Below are 23,586 nucleotides of genomic sequence, written 5' to 3'. Positions count from 1 at the left end.
CGATATGTACAATGAATAGCGAACTGGAGAATTTCGCAATGCATGAAATAACCTTTTCCGTCTCTTCGGGTTTTTTTTATTTATCATTTTGTAGTACACAGTGGGTTATTATGGTATGTTAAAATAGAATGATGAGTTGATGACCTAAACATTCCGAAAATCTTATTATATATGGATGCAAATTTATATTTCTACCTGCCATCCACAACTTCAGGTCAAATATCAAGGTCATTGGTAGCAAACTAGAATATTGATCATTGAATCAAACCCAATAGGAAAAGTGGAGCACCTTGGTCCTAAGGGACAGATTTTGGACTTTCTTCAATTGATGTAAATGATTTCTTTTCTATCAGTCTTCTTGTAAAAATGTCTGGTTTGGGCAACATACTATACTCTTCAGTTCTGACCCATGGGTCTCATTGACTATCATGTAAGATCAAAATTGAATAAAGTCTACAGTGTTAAATCTTAGTGAATTACTCAGTGCATTTAAGCTTCACCATCTTATGATACATGTAAGATAGACACATATGTATTTTGAACTCTGTAGAATAGTTGAGATGAAAGTTAATTAGATCTTATGGCATCTGAATGTCATCTGAATAAAGCCAAACCTAACTGCATACCTGGTATGGTCATTATAAGACAGTTCCAAATATGGAAACAACACAAGTCTATTTAAGAAATTTAGCAGAATATTGTCACAAATTCATTTTTTTTCTTCTCTTATTCTTTTCATAGTTAATGCTACATGAAAACTTAAATTGTTGATTAGAAAAAAGTTTGCATTTACCACTGCCATAGATCCACAGAAAAAAATTGCAACACTTGTAAGAAATATTAAAAGATGTCTTTCTCAGTACTATAGATAGTTTAAATAAAGCAAAGTAGAAAAGGGGGCATAACTATGCAATAGTTTATCAGACTTGCCTGCCCTTTTATAATGCACAATTATTTCAAGTTTAAAAAATATTAATATTTATGATTTTTTTTTGTTTGTTTCTTTTGAAGAAAAGAAAATATTCTAAGTAAAAAAAAGGAAATATTGAAACAGACACAACTTTCAGGGTTATCTGCCCTTTATCCAGTTTCTTAAGTGAACGAGTATTCTTAGATTAAAGTGAATACCTTTGATAGTTTTTGAAAAATAGGCCTAAAAAAAGCAAAAAAGAATTATAAGTCAACAAAGGGGCATAACTCTGCCAAAATGAGTCTTAGGATCATTCTGCCCTTTTGGCATGGTGTTGAATGTATGTACTTTTATGTATGAAGTGAATTAAGCTTTAAAAGTTTCTGGGAAATGGACCTTAACAAAAAGTTATACTGTCCAAAAATGGGTAGATAATATACATTGTAATAACACCACTTTTGTACTTGGAAAGTGGAGAATAAGGTGACTGTCATTAGAAGAATAATCAGTGTTACTGACATGGCCAAAACATCTGAAAACAAAACATAATAGAGGTACATGTAAATATAATAAAGATAAAGTGATACAAATTTTAATTTGCAGTGAAGCTTCAAGGTGTCTAAAGAAAATGTGTAAAATTCTTCTATGACCGAATCTTTGGTGTTAATGAATTAAATTACCAATGTGTCATTTGCATATAATTTATTACAGTCCTTGGATATTTACTGTCATGCGTTAACTGTCAGAATAACGCTTCACTCGATCTTACGGTCTAACATTTACAATACTTATATCAGGTTTAGTGTTCCATTATATTTTTTCGCGAGATAATCTTATTTGTGTAAATTGATCATGGAATACTTATATTCAAATTATTGATTTTAATACGTACGTAGATTGGTAAGTGCCGATTGACCTTAATTTATAACATACTTACAAATTCGTACAATAAGCTTGACGCTCTTTAAAGAGAAAATGTTTACGGCCATTTAAACAATAGATCGTCGAGGAAATTATTACCTTGTTTCTATTGGTGTATATTTGATTAAAATTGAAATTAACAAAAAGATTGGATTTTAATTGTTATACTTATGATTCTTTAATAATGAAAATGTGACTTAAAAAGAAATAAGAATTTGAAGAGTGCGATAGAAAGAGTGAAGAAAAATAGTGAAAGTTTTCAAGTTTATAGATTTTTGTATTTACATACACCATGGAATAATTTGTCTATTCAAGGTAGATTATTTGATCAAATTTATGATCCTAATAGCCTGTTAATGTTTATGAGTTTTTTATATTTCACTTTTTATTATTTTTTATGGCAGGTCGTGGGTTATCATTATTTTACTATTCAAGACAAATATGCTTCTAACGTATTTTCATTTCTTTTGATAAGTTGGTAATTTATTCATTATTACTGTGTTCACTGTTTACACAGAAATTAAATATTAAAAAAAGGAGATTTTATTTGACTAAAGCAGTGTTATTATTATGAGACAAGGTTCGTATTTTCGAGGCCAAGGGTTTAGATACTTTGTGTGAGACAGGATTTAGGTTTTAGGACTTGGGGTTTATTATTTGTCCAAGGCATTGATAAGTGTTTTAGTAAAGAAAGTCCAAAAGAAACAGATATAAATATTAAACACTTAATTGATAATTTTACATGAAGTATTCAAAAGCCTGATCTGGCTATGCAAAATATAAAAGGAATCTACAAGGATCTTAATTCATATTTTCAAAAAAAATAGTATGTTAAGGCCAAGGATAGCTGTTGAGTAACAAAAGCCTAAATTGTAATATAACTGTTGAGTAAGAAAGCCATGTATACAAGTAACTGTTGAGTAAAGAAAGCCCAATTAAGTATATTAAAGTGTTGAGTAACATTAAAGGATTCAAAGACAACTGCTTTAGATGCAGAACTTAATATCTCTGGTAGACCTTGAGCGTTACATTTAATAACACTGGTGGATCTCCCATGCAGATATTTTTCTGCTAGCAGAAATGAAATATTGCCCAGTTGAAAAGGAAAAAAAATCTAGCAGATTGTTAAATGTTACCAAAGTGTATATATATATATTTTTAAAAAATCAGATTAAAATGGCATGAATGCCTACCAATTTGGAAGCACTTAAAATATAGAGAAGAGCAATGTAAGAATAAATTTTTAAGAACCAAAATTCCTTTTATTATCTTACAAATCATGCACCTGAGTCAGGCATAAAACCAGGCCCCACCCAGGTCCCAAGTTCCCATTACTTGACCTGACCAGATAATACACCGAAGGGTACCATTTTGCATCTACATTATAACAGCATTAACTTTCAAATACATTTAAATAGGATCAGATGTACACTTTTTACAAGCATTTAAGTAACAATTGAATTTCAACTTTTTTCCTTTCAATGTACAGTGCAACCTCTACAGAGCAACACTTTTTTGAGAGGTAAATATTGTGATTGTTTCTGAGAGGTGTTGTTCTGGACAGGTTAAATTCATTGTAAAAGCTTAGGTTGGACAGATTTGATTCAGCTGCCATATATACATATGGTACATATAATTGCACTACAGAGGCTCCTCTCTGAGAAGTATAGCTGATAACCAGGGTTCCCGCTGGCGCTCGCCAATGGCGCCAAATGCGACAATATATTGATTCTGTCGCATAAAATCTTTAATTGGCGAATTTGACTGGCACCAACATAATATAAGATTAAGGAGATGTATGTAAATTCAATGTTTTTATTATTATTATGCCCCCATTTCGAAGAAAAGGGGGTATATTGCTTTGCACTTGTCGGTCCGTCGGTCCGTTGGTCCGTCGGTCCGTAGACCAAATGGTTTCCGAGTGATAACTAAAGAACCCTTAGGCCTAGGAACTTCAAACTTGGTATGGTGATTGGTCATGACCAGTAGATGACCCCTATTGATTTTGGGGTCAAGGGGTCAAAGGTCAAGGTCACATTGACCTTGTAAGCAAAAACGGTTTCCGATCAATAACTAAAGAACCTTTAGGCCTAGGAACTTCAAACTTGATATGGTGATTGGTCATGATCAGTAGATGATCCCTATTGATTTTGGGGACAAGGGGTCAAAGGTCAAGGTCACATTGACCTTGTAAGCAAAAACGGTTTCCGATCAATAACTAAAGAACCTTAAGGCCTAGGAACTTCAAACTTGATATGGTGATTGGTCATGATCAATAGATGATCCCTATTGATTTTGGGGTCAAGGGGTCAAAGGTCAAGGTCACATTGACCTTGTAAGCAAAAATGGTTTCCGATCAATAACTAAAGAACTTTAAGGCCTAGGAACTTAAAACTTGGTATGGTGATTGGTCATGATCAGTAGATGACCCCTATTGATTTTGGGGTCAAGGGGTCAAAGGTCAAGGTCACATTGACCTTGTAAGCAATAACGGTTTCCGATCAATAACTAAAGAACTTTAAGGCCTAGGAACTTCAAACTTGGTATGGTGATTGGTCATGATCAGTAGATGACCCCTATTGATTTTGGGGTCAAGGGGTCAAAGGTCAAGGTCACATTGACCTCTTGGGTAAAAACGGTTTCTGATCAATAACAAAAGAACCCTTAGGCCTAGGAACTTTAAACTTGGTATGGTGATTGGTCATGACCAGCAGATGACCCCTATTGATTTTGGGGTTAAGGGGTCAAAGGTCAAGGTCACATTGACCTTGTAGGTAAAAACGATTTCCGATCAATAACGAAAGAACCCTTAGGCCTAGGAACTTCAAACTTGGTATGGTGATTGGTCATGACCAGCAGATGACCCCTATTGATTTTGGGGTCAAGGGGTCAAAGGTCAAGGTCAAATTGACTTTGTAGGTAAAAACGGTTTCCGATCAATAACGAAAGAACCCTTAGGCCTAGGGACTTCAAACTTGATATGGTGATTGGTCATGATCAGTAGATGACCCCTATTGATTTTGGGGTCAAGGGGTCAAAGGTCAAGGTCACATTGACCTCTTAGGTAAAAACGGTTTCCGATCAATAACTAAAGAACCCTTAGGCCTAGGAACTTCAAACTTGGTATGGTGATTGGTCATGACCAGTAGATGACCCCTATTGATATTGGGGTTAAGGGGTCAAAGGGCAAGGTCACTTTGACCTTGTAGGTAAAAATGCTTTCAAATCAATAACTTAAGAACCCTTTGGCCTAGGAACTTCAAACATGGTATGGTGATTGGTCATGACCAGCAGATGACCTATTGATTTTGGGGTCAAGGGGTCAAAGGTCTAGGTCACATTGACCTTGTATGTTAAAACGGTTTCCGATCAATTAACTAAAAACGCTTAGGCCTAGGAACTTCAAACTTTGTATGATGATTGGTCGTGACCAGCAGATGACCCCTATTGAGTTTTGGGTCAAGGGGTCAAAGGTCAAGGTCATGACCAGTAGATACTTGATAACCCTTATTAATTGTTTGATCACTGGGTCAGAAGTCATAATAACCTTATCACATGACTAATTGGCTGCTGATAGGGGGCATACATGTTTTACAAACATATCTTGTTACATTTTCAGGATGTTGAAATAACAGCATAAATATGGCGTCATAAAAAGGAGGACGTGACAGAGGAATATTTTCTACAGTGAACGTGATTACATATAACAGTATCAATGACTGAGACAATGGCAAGACGGGCCATTAACTTTAACTCGGTATCTCAGGCCCATCGAGATGTCACTGACGAAAGATACCGTGACCTTCGCAGACCTAGAAAAGTGCGTTTTTATGTAAATGGAAATCGCTTCTTTAAAGGAAAGAAGTTATACATAACTCCACATCGGTACTACAATTTTAATGATCTGCTAAATGACCTCACCGGAAAGCTACCGTCTGGGTCCAACTTGCCATATGGAGTGCGTCAGATTTTTACGCCGGCCAGTGGACGACGCGTTTGTGATATTGAAGACCTACAAGACGGCCATGCGTATGTTTGCGCAGGATTTGAGGGATATAAATCAATAAAATATGGAAAAGCGGATTTGGAGCCTTGGTCTTTAGGTGAGTGGGTCGTCCCGAATAATTATAGAAAACAAAGCAAACAAAAAAATTGTTAAAAGAATGCAGTAACATACTTTTATAACTAAGTCTTATCAACCAACTAGATAGAGTAAACATTCAATCAGGATTTACTTTTTCAGTATTCAGCTTTATGAAACAATTATTTTGATGGATGCCAAAATTTAATCTGTAAATTTTGTTCTTTATTATGAAATACAATACTAAAACACACAGTTATCTTACATGCACATGTATATGCATGTAATACATTAATTTGCAATATGTCAAAATAATAATGACTAAACATAAAAAAACAATACAATATGTAAATTGTAAATGTGAGTATATAATTGTTTAATCAAATAATAATATAACATATTAAACTAGATTATCAATTAAGTGCAATGATAAACTTAGAACAGTTAAAAATTATAGCCTTAAATAGAATATTAATTTTAATTCTTAAAAAAATTTACAAGCTTAAGGTTACAACATCTCATCACGGTGCATTATCATCATAATTTATTCAACTATCAAATAAAATGTATATTTAACTTTGTTAAAATAAAAGTCTGGTCTAAATTTAATAACAATGAAAGTGATAAAAGTTAAAAATATTTTTAGATTACTAAATTAAGCTGTTTAACCTGGTTTGATCTTTTATTATAGTCAACTGCCATGTTTAATCCAGTCTTTGTATAATAGTGCAGATTTGTCATGATGCCATTCAATATGATTTAATTATTACCCTGTTTTATTTTCTATAACCCAATGCCACCCAAAATATCATAGAATGGACTTGTCCATCATTCAATCTGGACAAAACCATTCATCAATTACAGGTAGAATTTCAAAATAAGTCCTGACTGAGTAGCAGATCTTGGTCATACTGCATGAATTTTGGTCATGCACTGGTCACATTGCTTGATTGCTCCAGCCACCAGGTTAAACTTTGTCAACTTGTTCTGCTGTGAATTCATAAATGTCCATTTTCTAATACAGGGGTTTCTTTATTAAACTACTAAAATTAAGTAATTTATGGGTTTCCCTGCTATATTTGGGCAAATGGACTTGACCTGCAATGAATTCAGAACTGTCCATTGTCCATTATAAGCAATTTATCGTTAAAATGCTGTTTACCCTGCTCTATTTGGGTTAATGAACTTGACCTACTGTTTATTGTCAATTAAAGATATTTGATTATGTCAATTACTCTGCTTTATAAGTGAAAATGAACTTGACTTTTAATGCATTCAGAATGGTCCATTGTCAAATATAGGGATGTCATGATTAAAATGCTAAAAGATAAGCAGTTTTACTTTGCCCTGTCAACATTACATGTATATTTATCTTCCCGAGAAAACTCTTAATAGATTTGTATATTTCCAAATTTATTGGCAGGGCATGCCATTAATGTCTAAATAAAATGCTGTCTGAAAAAAATTACCCAAACAAAAATGAAAAATTTACTTTGAAATTGGCTAAGTTATATAAACTAACGATAAATTGCGACACTCATTTAATAATGAAATTGTTTGTACAGAAGAAAGCAATTAATGGAAATCAAGTCTTTGATATTTTCCTCGTCAATCAAAATAAAGGTGACACTTTAAGAACCTAGAATTATAATCTTTCCATGTTGCACTCAATACAGTTTGTAAGGAAATTGTTAATATCACTTTAAATTCTTCAATGTAATTTCTGAATCGTAGAGTAAATACAGTTCTTCTATACTGGGTTATAAAAGTATAATGTTATGTAATTCTTATCTAGTAAAGGTCCTTGAGAATTGAAGCAGTTTTGATATGTTTCTAAATAGGCTGTAAGCCTTTCGTACTGAAAAATCTTTATAAATGGAAATGTAATGCAATTTATAAGTTATCATTTGACGCATTCAATTGGAAAGAATAAAACACTAGGTAACTGAAATTTTTCTTATTTTTTAAATCATTTGGATAAAATCTGGCTGTCATTTAAGATATTTCACAGATATTTTATTTTTATGAAGATATATAAAAACAAGGACTGACAGTATCACATATAAACCTAGTTCTTTTTTTTGACATATTTTCATCATGTCCATGCATTTATGCATAAGTATTTTATAAACTATCCGAAAACGACAAAAATTTTGACCCCACCATCAATACAGTTATTAAAATTGACGGGACCATAACCTTTGACCTTAAAAACTGGGTCTTGCATGCAACACATCATCGTAATGTGCTATATACATGTATCTATGCAAAATCATTTCAAAATCCATAAACAACAAAGTAATGGACTGAACAAAAAGAGCAGATAGACGGATGGACAATTCATAATCTATATGCTACCCTTCAGAGCGTATGAACAAAAAAATAGTGCTTTCAAGAAACAACTTAACATGCAGTCTGAAAGTAAAGTGTCATGCTAGCTAGCATGTAAGTACTCTTTACTACAGTCTGTATAAGTGTTAATGAACAGTTCAGAATTTAATTAAAAGCAAGGCAGGTGACTGGCATGTATTTAAATTAAAAAAAGAAATTAAAATGGCATGCTTATCTGAAAGGCAAAGACATGTATAATGTCATGTTGGCCAGAAAGATTCTCACATCTTTCTTTAAGTATTAAATTAATTTTTTTCAAGTTTCTAGATTTAAAGGCGACTTTATTTTGGCAGTCATAAAACAGGATAAACACATAGAATACTTACGCCTTACAAAATGATGAATCTGAGCGCAGTGGTTCAAGAAAAAAATGTAGATGTTATGCGTGAAAAGTACAACTGAATATTTCTAATTAAGCAGCCCAGCAGATAACAAAACTTTATTGAACATCTCCTATCTCCATAACTGATCCTTTTGTTGCGATAATCTCTCATTTTGAACAGTAATAATGATTTTAACACCGCAAAGTCGGCCATTTTATTGCATTATTTGAATAGGGCGATAAAAATTTCTTGATATATCATTGATCAATACTGTATCCTAGGTTTTCGAGTAATCCCCCTGCATTTCTTACTGGTCGGAGGCTACTTTATGTCAACAAAGCTTTGTCATTAATGTGTCAGACGAAATTCAGGGAGGTCATTCTTTAAGCTGCCGTTGACGTTACCTAGCTATACGCGCTATAAAATGCATTCTTCTTGCCTGTACAGATAATTGTTATTAACCATCCCAATACACAGACGTAGATAGTTGTAAAATGGCAGATCAGCGCAAATATAGAATGATTATCAAGTTTGCCAAATACCATGTCATCAATGGATGTCACCTGTGAATGAAAACACGTCAGAAACACGTAACAAGAAGTTAAAAGGAAAATTGACATAAAGATTATTTGCTGCCGATCAAGACGTAATAAAAACATACACGCGCCACATTATGTTTGTTATTCTTTTTTTTTGAAAAGCCAATACGAAATAAATAGGTAATTAGTGGTTAGTCAAAATAATTACAGCCTGTTTCACTTAAGTATTAAATAATTGCGTCTAATAGCCAGTTGCATGATTTACCTCAGGTGCAATAAAAAGGTTGTATGTTTTAAATATTGATAAATGATAGGCGACTGTAAGAGATTAATGGACGAGGTTATGCTACTGTGATCAGTTAAGTAAACAGGAATAATTTTTCAAAGTTAAAATATTGATAATTATTTTGAATATCACACTGCAACATGAACACTTTTTGATCACATAAAATGGTTCATCAAAGAAATTTAATCATCTCTGCACAAGTGATGTCTCACTTGATATTTTACTACTGAGTTAAACTGTAACATGTGAAATAAATCATTTGAATTTCAATAGTTTCATATAAAATCTGAAAGTAATCAACATCAATCAAATTGTAATCATAATTACAGACTGAATTTAAGCTGTAATTGATTAATTACAATTAATGTAATCAATTTTGAGCAAGGTAATCAATTACATGATGATTACAGTGTAATCATGTAATTAATTAAAAAATCAATGATTACGATTAGTGATTACCCCAGGTCTGTCTGTGATTAAATTGAATACCATACATCTGTGATTAAATTAGATTACCATACATCTGTGATTGAATTAGATTACCAAACATCTGTGATTAAATTAGAATACCATACATCTGTGATTAAATTAGAATACCATACATCTGTAATTAAATTAGAATACCATACATCTGTGATTAAATTAGAATACCATTTACCTGTGATTAAATTAGAATACCATACATCTGTGATTAAATTAAATTACCATACATCTGTGATTAAATTAGAATACCATACATACATCTGTGATTAAATTAGAATACCATACCTCTGTGATCAAAATATATTGATTAATATACAACTGTGATCAAATTAGATTTAAAATCATATGTCTGTGATCAAATTGGATTAATTATCATGCATCTGTGATAGAAATTGATTCATATTAATCATTTAAGGATAAATAGTTTCACAAGTGGAAGTATTTCTTTCCAAAGAGACATTGATTTATGTAACAATTAATACTTCTAAGAATTCTGTAGATTTGTCACTCTAAAAACAATAGATAATTTCTCATGGGTTTTTTGTGTAACTTTTATGCAAATTTTGTAATTTTAAAATTCACACAATGAAATCAACAAAATGAAATTATTGTTTATTCTTCTAACATTTTTGGCTATTGAAATTTTCATGAATTTTAGGTAGTGGTAATAACCTTATTCAGAAATTCAGAAATGTTTTTAAATTAAATTAAAACTTCTGTCAATTAAAATGTATGTATATAATTGTATGTTATATGGTATGCAATACACAAACCATTACACTAGTATTGTCCTTAGTATATTTTTCAAATTAGCAAAAAAGAGTGTATCCAAATATTAATTTTTTTTTATTTTGGTACACATTTGAATATTTATACCACCACATCACCATACTGTCATAAATCAATGTAAAACTAAAGGTTTACCATTCATCCAATGTTTGTATAAATATTTGGCCAACTTTATAACTTTCCATGTCTCCTATGTATAAAGAAAGTGTTCAATTAATAGCATTTTCTCCATGACTATTCAAAGAATACCAGTGTTAGCATAACACTTGATATGCATGAAAATTAATGTGTAATAAACCACTGAAGAATCACCTAGGATTTTAATTGTATGACAAGGTCCATAACTCTTGCATGGATTTTATTGGAATGGATAAAGTTATGTGTGGGTTATATTACGTCTTCATGTATCTTGCAAGCATTGAAGGAACTTGTATTGGAAACAATGCACATACCTCAGGACAAATGTAATGAAGGTCATTCACCAAGACCCATAACTCTAGTCTGCACATTTACTGAATAATGGCCCTTTGTTGAAGTTGATAATTCCAGCATGACTCATGTTTTACTATCAAACATTAAGAATAGTCAAATTTGATGTCTATCTTGATAGCTTTTGACATTGCTCATGGACATGCCATCACTTATTTGGTTTTTCAAGACATAGGATGTTACGAATTTTGCCAAATTTTTCATAAACTTAAGATGGATGTAGGTGCCTTTAGTTCATGAAGTAGTATACAATATTATCATATTGAGTCTTTGATATATATAAATTGCGGATTGTTGTGACACATTCCTCTTTCTTCTAGAATCACCTGTAAATAGACCTGATCTAATGCTTGCTTTTGTTTCGTTTCAGCAGGAGGTAAATCTAGTATAGTATGAATTTGATTTCCAGCACTTTATATATAACTATTAAAGCAGCTTTCTCATGTATTTTGCTTTATGTTTTTTTGAGTTTTGCTTAGCAGTTAAACATTAAATGTGGTCAATAATAATACATATTCTGTTTTGTTAATAAATCACCATTTTTTGTTGTTGTAAAATTCCTGTTTATAATGTTGTCTCATTTGAATCATATCAAATTTGTTCTTAGAATATATGTACATCCTGATGAAGAATTTTGTTGGTTCACAGCATCAGTCTAAAATGACAGATTGAAAAACAATTGTTTTTTTTTTTTCAATTGACCTTTATTCTCCTATTTATTTTGAGTATAGATTTTGAGACTAAAATATCCCCAAATAAATAAATATGTAAAATATCCAGAGTCGCAGCCCTTTAATTTGTAATTATAATTCATTATAATGAATTTTTATATCCATGTTTTATCAAAATTATTTAACCATTAACTAATGCTAAGAGGAAGAAGGCATATTTGTTGGCTTTGAATGTTCAAGGTATACTTTTGTAATGAACTAGTAATATTGGAAGACTGTTTTGAAATTGATAAGGTATGAGTTACTTCCCATAGTGACTTAAGGAAAGGCTTATATTGTCATATTGGTCTGTAAATTTATTGTATTCCTTCATTTAATTTCATTTAAATTTCTGTAGGGACATAGTTGATTGAATTTTATGTTAATTTCATAGCTTCTTGGATTTTGTTAAAACATAAGTAAAAGTGACATTCAGAAGTTTTAAAGTAATTGAATTAGCAAATATTTAATTAATATTTAATGCAATTAAATTGAATTTATTTTGACACAGTCATAAAACTTTATTATGATTTTAAAATATACATGAGAAAGCTGCTTTAATTGGACAAACAGGAACTCCTGCACAGGAAAAACTTTCTCTTCTTTAGATTCACAACTTCAGAGTTTCAGATCTTGAAATTTTACTGGGAAAAAAATCAATATATGTTTGACAGAATAGGTCAATTTAGATCAAAGAAGTGTCTTTGAATTCCTAAGTTCAAAGCCACTTTAAAGTGAATTTTTAGAAAAGACTGAAAAGATTTCAAGATCTTTGACATTCAAAGGAAGACCATATATAATTGTCTTTTGAAATATTAACAATGACAGCACCATATCATATTTTGTTGTTCTCTAGCTAACAATCAATGAATATTCAGATTTAACAAACTATTCAGTGACTTTATGTAAACCTGAAACCGTACTAGCAACAGCTCATTCGACTGATGTTATTGTTATTTTTTGTACTAAGCAGAGTTTCTTTTATATGAATTTATGTTTCCTATTTAATTTTGTTTTCTATTATAGTGTAAGACTAATGTTGAAGATTATAATAATATAAATGTCAGTAAAAAAGGACATTTACTGAAGTTATTCCTTTCATTATAGAATGCTTTATTTATCCGCGGTCTTGCTCATTCTTTCCACAGAAGAACTCAAGAGGGTTGTTGTCTGCCTGCATACGTGTATTACATGGTCTAAATCTAAAATATGATATTTTACAAAGAAAAAAGTATATCAAGGGTTGAATGCAAGACTGTTGTACGTCCGCCTTCTTTATTTCATTTAAGTTACTGCAGTTTTGCGGTCAACCTTTGAATTATTATTGTATCTTTACGATCAATTATGTCACTCCTATTCCTTATGTGAAGAAAGGGAATTTTAAAATCAGTTTTCAAATCCAGATTTTTCGCTGAAATTACATGTAAAATAAATTGACAAACATTATAAGGAAGGATCAAGGCAAATTTCTTCATCTATAATTGCCATACAAGCTAATAATTCTTGTATTGATTCATATTGACAATAAAACAGGTTGGTAATCATCGTCTACAATGGGATAAATTGACGAGAGCTTGTCTGTTTACTTAAAACTTGACAGTCAAGCATTAGTAAAATATCATCAAACCATTTCAAAATTGGAAACATGCAAAAGTTGCTAATTGCTTACGATCAAATAATTAAGTCAAGCCAGCGTTGCAGTTCTTCTCATTTTACAAATCCAAGGGAGATAATTACTATCAATTAATTACTCTGAAGAACTTGTAGTCATTTTTTATAATTTTTAGTAAATTTTGTGTGATGTAGTGAAAAGATTCAATTGTGCTCTTTGATCTGTACCTTATCATTTTTAGGTCAGTATCCCCAGTATTTAGTCCCATCGTCTTTGTTATCTAAAGCTAATTTAACTTAATATTGTCTCCCTTTAAATTTCAGTGCCTACACCTAACTTATTGTCTCCCTTTAACTTTCAGCGCCTGTGGTGTTATACTTGTAGAACATTGTTATATAAAAACAGATATTGTATCTGTAAAAAAAAATCATGAACAAAAAGAATAAGAATTTTTCCGTATAACAAAGATTTTCAATTTTACTACAGGGGAACCGAAAAAGTTGCCGGGTTTGAACGGTAAATACAGTGGATTTCATGGGCTGTATGACTCTAATACCTCATGTGGGTTTAACATAGTTATTTATAGAACAAATTTGAGCTTTCTTAATTTCTCTGAAACTGTGCAATCAAAATTTATTTTACATTCATGGGCAGTGTAGTTAATTGGAAAAGAACTGTTTGAAATTGTCAAAATATAGGTTTTAATTTATGTCATCTCAGTATTGCGGACTGTCCCAGTTACTGGACATCATTCAACATCTTTTTATATTCTTTTGCCAATATAAATGTCCTTATAAGCTCAGCACTATGTCTGTAACATATACATTATATGTGTACCAATCAATTATTCAATTAATCTATCCCATGGGAAAATGTGTCAATATTTTTATGAGATACTAGTATATTAATTACCTTGTAAAGTCATGTTCATAAGATGTTCTTGTATAGAATTTACTCTGTTATAGATTTTAGTCTAAGAATAAACCCCTGGATTGTAATGCTAATTTCATTGAAGATTTTGAACAATATTGGGTAAAAAAATATTAGGTATAATTGGACTAAAGTAGGTGTGAACCCAATTTATAGATTCATTTTTGTTACCCAAATACACACAAATTTATTATACATGTATATGTATTTAGCCAGGACATACCTTTATCCATTTAGTTTCACTGTACAGAACTCTTTGCTTCCTAGCTCACCAAAGGGTTATTTTGATTTTCCTGAAATAAATTCTGAATGCACAGTTTTACAGCATGTTGCAAAGTTTGAATCTTTGAAATGATATTTACTGTCTAACTTTTGTTGAAGTTTAAACTTAACTTTAAAACCAGCATGGATACTTTTATTGTGTCGCCTTGAAAAGGTGACATATAGGGGTTACTTTCGTCGGCGGTGTCGGCGGCGTCTGTGTCGGCGTCTGTGTCGGCGTCGTTGTCGGCGTCCCCTAAAGCTTGTCCGGAGCATAACTCAGTCACTATAAGTCTGATTGACTTCAAACTTGGTATGCTTGCTTCTTTCAATAACCCGAAGTGCAGTGCACAAGGACCGGTACTCTGCAGTTCTTATTTTTTGAGTTAATGCCCTTTGTTAATTTTCATATATTAATTTTGTCCGGGCCATTTCTCTTCAACTAAAAAAGCTATGGACTTGAAACTTCATAGGATGATAGATCTCATTAAGAAGAAATGCAGTGCACAAGAACCAGTACTCTGCACTTCCTAATTTTTGAGTTATTGCCCTTTGTTAATTTTCATACTTTATTTTTGTCCGGGCCATTTCTCCTAATGTATAAAAGCCATGGACTTCAAACTTCATAGGATGATAGGTCTCATTAAGAAGAAGTGCAGTGCACAAGAACTGGTACTCTGCATTTCTTATTTTTTGAGTTATTGCCCTTTGTTTATTTTCATACTTTAATTTTGTCTGGGCCATTTCTCCTTAAGTATAAAAGCTATGGACGCGAAACTTCATAGGATGATAGATCTCAGTATTTAGAAGTGCAGTGCACAAGAATCGGTACTCTGCATTTCTTAATTTTTGAGTTATTGCCCTTTGTTAATTTTCATACTTAATTTTTGTCCAGGCCATTTCTCCGAAAGTATAAAAGTTATGGACTTGAAACTTCATAGGATGATAGATATCATTAAAAAGAAGTGCAGTGCATAAGAACTGATACTCTGCATTTCTTATTTTTGAGTTATTGCCCTTTGTTGATTTTCTTACTTTATTTTTGTCCTGGTCATTTCTCCTCAAGTATGAAAGCTGTGGACTTGAAACATCATAGAATGATAGATGTTATTGATAAGAAGTGCAGTGTACAGAAACTGCTGCTCTGCACTTATTATTTTTTTAGTTATTACCCTTTGTTATTTTTTATGTTTCATTTTTGTTCTGGCCATTTCCCCTAAACTACATTGTTCACAAGGCGACACATCCGACTCGCGGAGTTCTAGTAATTGAATAGGTAATGTTAACCAAAGGAGTGATTTTAACAAATAATTTTGAATGTTTGATCGTGGGTTTTTTTTATCGACATTAATTTTGTAATGTGTAAAACAAACTGAAATGTCTGTTTAATTGTACAATCATAATTATGGAAATACCTAAGTCTTTGTCTTCCATAGTTTGCATGTTTGGTGTTCTGCTATTTGATTGTTTCAGTGGACTTGAAGAAATTGTTCCCTTTTAGAAAAAAAGTAGGCCTGATGATCTTTATTGCTTGACTTATAATATACAAGTATATAATAGGGAGTCAGCTGTTCTACTTCCCTCTGCATTGGCATCTACGTCCATGTCAGGCACCCAATTATCAGTTATGATTTTCTTCCAAATGCATTTTTATAGAACCCAGTTGTGCCTGGAATTATGGAACTGAATTAATTAACATTTTCGCTTCTAGGCAAGAGTAGATAACTCTGTTGTAGATTATCATGATTATGCCTTTTTGTAGACTTTTCCCTTTGATTTCCAAATTTGAATAGTCAAGTAGGTTGTTTCACAGACAAATCTTGTTATCTCATGTTAAATGTTATACATATTTATGTTGAAGAACAAAGTTTTTTTTTGGTTTTTTTAAAGTTTTTCCCCTTTATTATACATGTATTATAATTTTTGTTTAGAATTTATTCATATATCCATAAACTGTTTAGATTTAGCTAAATAGACATGTGAATTTAAAATGCTGTAAAAAAAGCAACCTTGGAATATAAACTATGGAATCTCCCTTTAAATACTTTATAAAGAAACAACATGTTAATTGACATTTTATTGGAAAATAAAATCTTTCACGATTTTTGACGGATAAAGCTCTTTGTATATATATCTTAGATCGTTTTATGAGATAAGATTAAATAATTTATGGAAGACCTTGTTATGAATTTATGATTATATCTTAATAGGAAACGCTCCAAATTAGAAACCTGACATGTGATTGGTATGGAAATTTGATTCCACAAGGTCTCAATTGACGAGAAGCTAGATCTTGATTAATGTTTGATAGGTTTTTTCTTGGTGTCTAATAATACCTCTTTATCAATAATGATTTTCTTCATTGGCACAATTTGAGATTTACATAATGACATAATTATACCGACTGCTTGGTGCTAGAATATTACTTGTCCTGTTATTATATTAAATTTGGATTTGAATCCCTCAATTGGCATATTTGTAATTACATATTCATATATATTAAGAAATGAAAGTATTTATTTGGTTAGATTGAATGATTTGATAAAAAGGGTGCATGAGAGTACAAATTGGGTGCAAAAATTTAAATACAATCGCATTCTTTAAAGATAAATTTTGACGGAAGTTATGGTTCTTGTCTTTTGTGCAAGGTATATTCCATTCATTTCAGTGGTAAAGCTTTTATATGCTGAATTTGTGCATTCATTTGTACATATCTGCGCTTTGGAAATTTGTAATTGTCCTCACTGTTAGGCTTTTAATATTTAAATACAAATACAAAATAGGAATGAGTCTTGTCAAAATGCATGGTTGGGAAAGTCTCGCGAGCCAGCTGAATTTATTGTGTGACATGAACTGGTCAGAGTGTTTCTTTTACCAGCTAAAATCACCATACTGTCACTAAGTGTACACATCTTCAGATGTTTCAAAATTCGAAATTTCACCATTTCCATATGTTTAAATGTTTAATTCTGTTTAAGTCGGTGCTAGGGGGCATGTACGGTAACTTGCACTTTCCAGTACCGTCTTCATTGTACAGGCTTAATAAAACCAAGCCTACAACATTTTCAATTTTGTGGTTTTGAAATTTTTTTTCAGGGATTCTGTTTTTCTCTATTTTAACAAAATGGTCACAATAATAATCATGTTAGTATTCACAGAAATAGTCTTATAGAAAACATCCGCTTGTTTTCGCAAATAATTAAGTGCTGACTGTAGTCTTATTAATCACCTTTTCCCTTTCTGAAAAATCTTTTCTGTGTATAATATAAATAGAAAATTGTATAAAGTTTTACCTTCCTTCCATCTTTCTGTAGTACGAGGACCAGAAACAGAATTTTTTTCCAGCCTTATTGTAATTTATAATAATTGTATTAAAAAGTGTTTCAAATAAAACCACAAAGAAAAAGGATCTGATACAAGCATTCAATTGGCACAGAGAGTATCAATGTCTTAAATTTTGAACTCTGACGTACATCAAATAAACATTATTTTTTTGATATTGACAAACCTGTCAGTTATTTTGCTATTCATTACTTTTCTGTTTCTATAACTTACTTATATCCCTTTTGTGATTAGACAGTTTGCGGTTCATTGTCGAGGAGTCAATACTGATAAAGGCCTGACAATGACAAACGTGTTCTTTTTCATATATTGTCAACATGAAGAGTACAATTATCCTTTTGACGTGGATTGTGCTTTATACATGAAATTGATTCGGTGTATAAGTACTAAATTTCATAATTACCTACATGGTATTTGGTATTTACGGAAGATTATATAAATCAGCTAAAAGATTATATGTATATGACCTAATAAACATTACCCGACTTTTTGCAAAGATTAGAAAGTTTTTCCACTCTGAGAATAACATGACTTAAATAGTATGTTCTGTTTGAGGTCTTTAAATTTTTGCTAAGTCGAAAGCTTTTGTTGTGAAAAAAAATAAATAGATAAAAAAGAATTCAAGGGGTTTATATTCATTAAGAAAATTATTCATGAATTGGCTGATTTCTTAGATATTTGTAGTGTTGATACCTCATATGAACATAAGGTAAATTGGGGCTAGGTCACTCATACTAAAAAAATATTTTCTTACTTTTTGTCCAAGCCAGGTAATGTTTTCAGTGTTGTCAAAGTGACATGGAGGGGAGCAACCATATTTTAGATATTTCCATTATTGGTACCTCCTATGAATATCAGGTTAAATGGGTCAAGGTCACCAAGGTTAAAAATAGATTTCCTAGCCAGGTCATTTTATTTTGTGCTGTCAAGTGATATTGTGGAGAGCAACAATCAGTTTTACCAACAATGTTGTTTATATTGATGTACACAATATATGAATATCAGTATATATTAAAGGTGCCATGTGAAATTTGCAATGCATGCATGTATATGGGTTATGTGTTTTATTCCAAACAGAAAGTGAATATGTTTAATTATTGAGAAGAATTCAGTAGTTAAAGACAATTTGTCATTGTTCAGGTTCTGAGTTATAGGACTCTAATGCATGATATAAATTATGATAGATTTACAAGGGCTTTGTTGCTGGTTCCATAGACAAATGTAAGCCCCTAAGCCCCAGCTGTTTTCGTGCATGTCTGGTGAGGGGCTCAATAAACCTAGGGACTGGTGTTTTGTATATGTAAAGAATGTAAATAACATTTTGATTTTTTACATGGTTAAATTTCAAAACAGCTTTTAATACTTTGGTATTTTTGGATTATTTAATTTTTAATTCCATTAAACTTGTCGTCTACATAAATTTTTGCTGTTATTATTATGTTAAATTATCTAAGGTACTTAAGTAGCAAATAAACTGAAACTGTTAACTTCCTGAATGAATAAAATTGATTTGAATGCCATTCTGTTTGTAATATAACCTGGCGATTTTGTATTCCGTTACACGTAATTTGGTAAATTGACGCATGTTAACTGATTTCTGACATCATGTAAAGAATTATAAATTATTTTAGATTATTATAAGTGTAAACAAACCCATCTTTATTGTATTTTATGGTATGTAATAGTGATAATTATTCCACAATATTCAAATAGAAAGCCTGTAACTTAAGTCAGGAGGAAAATCTATTTCAGATCTTTATACTTTATAAGTTGCATGTTTCCAGATATATGTTAAAAAATTAAATCAATTATATTTTTTAAAAACATGAAGGATTTTTAACTTTATTTTGAACACTATATAAAATATTGATAACAATGTTGTGAAGTTGAAAATATCAAATTATTGACTTTGAAATTTTTTTAATTTAATAAAAATCAACAAATAATGTCAGTAATAATGCTATATATCAGTATTTCCTATTTTCTGTATATGTTGCTTTTAAACTCGAAATACATGACAATTTATTTTAATTATGAGTGCTAAAATTCATTGCATTGTCAGTGATAAAACATGCAGATATAATTGTAGTTATATATTATTTTAACGTTTGGCATTAGCCAATGAAAACAAGTCAAGCATTTTATAGATTGAAAAAGATAATTGGCAATTACGTACATTCATACGGCATAGATTGCCAAATTAAATAATTTCAATCGGAAATTTTTGTCGTCTGTGTACACCATGTGTATGTTTTACTTTACCTGTAAGCTTTGAAATCCTTGAAACTTTTTAGAGAATTTTAATATATACATTGTACATTATTAAAGTGGAAATTCCTTTTTTTTCAATTTCTCCTGATCAAGGTTTATTTGCAAGTTTTGATTAAGTTAGTCATAAGCATGCTTTTTTTTCTAAGAAGTTAAAATGAATTGTAACCAAATTTAGATGAAAAGATAAATTTTAGAATCTTACATTTGTTTCTTACGGAAACATTTTTAAATTAAGCACTATTAAATTAAGCATTTTCACTGGTCAAATTTGAAATATTAATCATGTGTAAGTTAAATTAATTGAATTGTAGGTATTGAAGAAAGAGAAAAAGGTTTTGTCAGGCATGCACTGCTTTGTTTATAATTTCATACTTGACAGTGTTATTGAAAATAAATCCAAAAATTAATCTAGAAAATTAACATGCTTAAATTCCGAGACTGACCAATTTTAAAAGTTTCAGATTTTACCCTTGATACTTTTGATTATTCAAATCATTTTACGTTATTTTTGTCCTAATTATTCTTTGGTATTTTGACCCTGAAACCTTTCAATAATTGATGAGAATATTTAGTTAATACTTATTTGTTTACCTTGTGCAAACACCAATAGAATCAATAATCATCAGGAAAGAAAACTTCAACTGAACTGGAGCAATTCTTGTTTTGAGTTACCTCCCTTTATTTGACAAATTCAAACCTATAGGATGGATACTGATATAAAATGCTTTTAGTGTCTTTAGTGATAAAATAGAATTGATTTTACGATTGTCATTCCTTGGTTTCCAAAGCAGTTGCTATCATTTTCTCAACTATGAAGTCATGATTGGAAATCTTTCATGAAAAGATAATAAAATCCTTGCTGCAAATAATTTTTGTTTAGAATTACAACATTGTTTGGCAATGGTTGCACTTGCCAGGGGGAACCTGGCCAGAAGCATTCTATAAATAATTTTAATATGTTTGTTTATATTGCTTTTTTATTTGATGGGAAGAGATTTATTTTATTGAAACTGTACCATAAAATGTTTCCTTTAAGTCTATTACCGAAAGTTTTTACACAAAAGGCAATGATTTGTCACTGTGGGAAAAGCACTCTGTAATAAGTGAATTACATATTTTGGTGTGATTTTTTTTTAAAGGTAATGAACTTAACATTGAGTTACACATTGTTGATTTTTGAATCATATTTAAGTGTGGCGTAACTGATTTCAAAAAAGGATGACATTGAGTTTATTTTGTTAAAGGGAAATGATTATATTTGTTGCATTAGACGCACGCTGCGAAAGCAATCTTTTTTTTGAATAGTTTTGTGTAAATATTACGGAGAAAATTCAAACAAGTGTTTTCTATATAGGCTGTAGAACTGCTTGATAATGGGAACAATAATGTCTATTGAATTATCAGTATCGAGGGATTAAGGGACCGAGCAATTGCGTAAAATCATATTTTTAATTAAGTTGTCATATTCTTAATATACGGATGAGAATTTAGAAAGATTTCGTGGTGTTTGCACCGAAGATGGAAAATTCATTGGTCTTGACTATAACAATTTGAGAGACAGTTTATTTATTTTTGTGTTGATTCTTACAATGGTTTAGAAGGATTTTAATGGCTTTAGTGTAAAAAGATAAACTTAAAAATAAAATTTTCGAAATCTTAAAAACGGGAACACATTATGATAGGAGTGATGTATCCGTTAGAAGAGTTTGATCCGTATTATGATGAGATTGAAGTGAGGCAGTCTTATGAGCGGGATAATACCCAGGACACTAAAGTGACCTTGACCTCAGAGGTCAAAATTGGGGTTGAATCAGACTTTGAGAAGACAAGGGTGAAGGTTATTGATATAGGTCCAGATCCACCATTGTGTGCTAAAAGATATATTTGGGGGCGGAAAAGTAAGCTTGAAATTTCTGTTCTTTGTTAAATTATTTATTGATAAACTTTTATTCCATAATGTTTAATCTGCTGGAATTAAAATTGATTTGCAACCAGCATTATAAGCCAAGTCAAACTGCACATCTGTGCAGTCTGACAAACATCTTCATGCTTAACTGATCATCTTTAAATTTTCATATTGATGTCCTGAAAATTGATAATGGACAGTTCTAAAAATAGAAGCTGGACAAGTCCATTTTACAGGGTAGATTGTAGAACCAGACAGGTCAGCACAGTCCCGTGCCTTATTTCCAGGCTCTATCTTTCTAATTTGCTGCCCTATGTTACTTTTATAAGGAAATTCTTCAAACTTCGATTGGGCAGTTTCAGTTTCAAAGTCCATCAAAGAAATTCAGTGTGGAAAGCATTGATACTGAAGAAAATTTGTTGTAATAGAAAAATATTGTTGCAGGTGGTGTGACATACAGAAGCAATGCAAATATTTGATTTATTTTTGTTAGCTACATCTAATGTTTTATTTTACAAAATTTAAAAACAGTGAAATAATAATTTTTTTCTTATGGTCGATTATCAAAATGGTTGCAACATAATAAATTATAGGTTATTACATATGAAAGCTGTTAGTAAACAGAATGTTCCAGAACATTATATGATGCTGCTGTTTTTAGAAGGATTTTTTTAGAAGGATTTTAATCATTTATATTTTTTATAATCATTTCACCTAATATTGAGCAGTTAATTAATGTTTAGTAGTTCAGAATCAGCACCAGAAAACCAAACAATTAATTAATTAGGCATGCATGTGAGCAAATTATTACATGTATTGTTATTACATTCCATTTGTAAGGACTTTGTTTTATTTTTACTTATCAACTCTTCTTCTGTTCATTTTGTACTACATATAGTTACAATGATTTTACACAAAGCCCTCAAAATTTTCCCCTTAAAATCTAATATCAAACAAACAAACAAACTAATTGATTATCTGTCTCTCTCAAAGCTGCAATATTCCAACCTGTCTATGAAGGCTTATTGTCCACTAGAACATGTTTTATCTCCTTATAAACATCATTCTAGTACTTACGTCATTCTGATTTATTGACTCTTCAGTGTAAGAGTACACAATGGTATATATGTTGTATATATTCCTTCTTGAAAATTATAAGTGTTTGCGTCATTTGCGGTTCTGAACGAGAGCATTTCAGTTTATATGGTTGAAGTATATGTATGGAATGTATTGTCTATTGAACAATGATAAAAATGGTTATATGTGGTCTGCTGAAAATGGATTGGTGATGTGATGTGTTCTGACCATGGTTACCATGTAATTTGTCCTCTGTTGAATATGG

General features: G+C 31.2%; 1 protein-coding gene across 6 annotated transcripts in view; it reads left to right on the top strand.

Annotated features, from left to right (window-relative positions):
- Positions 1-23,586, top strand: part of LOC132755973 (serine/threonine-protein kinase DCLK2-like) — a 43,797-nt gene that overhangs the window by 5,211 nt on the left and 15,000 nt on the right. Inside the window, exons 1-3 of one of the 6 annotated variants that reach the window (XM_060747101.1) lie at positions 1,708-1,810; positions 5,451-5,934; positions 14,021-14,095. In XM_060747101.1, coding sequence (XP_060603084.1) covers positions 5,547-5,934; positions 14,021-14,095 — 463 coding nt within the window. In that variant the 5' untranslated portion in view covers positions 1,708-1,810; positions 5,451-5,546. Of the gene's footprint in view, positions 1-1,707; positions 1,811-1,886; positions 2,147-5,450; positions 5,935-14,020; positions 14,096-21,998; positions 22,237-23,586 lie in introns of those variants that run through there. The other 5 variants (XM_060746947.1, XM_060747173.1, XM_060747029.1 and 2 more) reach the window with 5 other exon arrangements.

Source organism: Ruditapes philippinarum, unplaced genomic scaffold (genome assembly GCF_026571515.1).
Source record: "Ruditapes philippinarum isolate M1 unplaced genomic scaffold, ASM2657151v2 ctg4174_1_1_1_1, whole genome shotgun sequence".
Lineage (NCBI taxonomy): Eukaryota > Metazoa > Mollusca > Bivalvia > Venerida > Veneridae > Ruditapes > Ruditapes philippinarum.
Note: the sequence above shows the minus strand (reverse complement) of the source record. Positions and strands in the feature narration are given on the sequence as shown.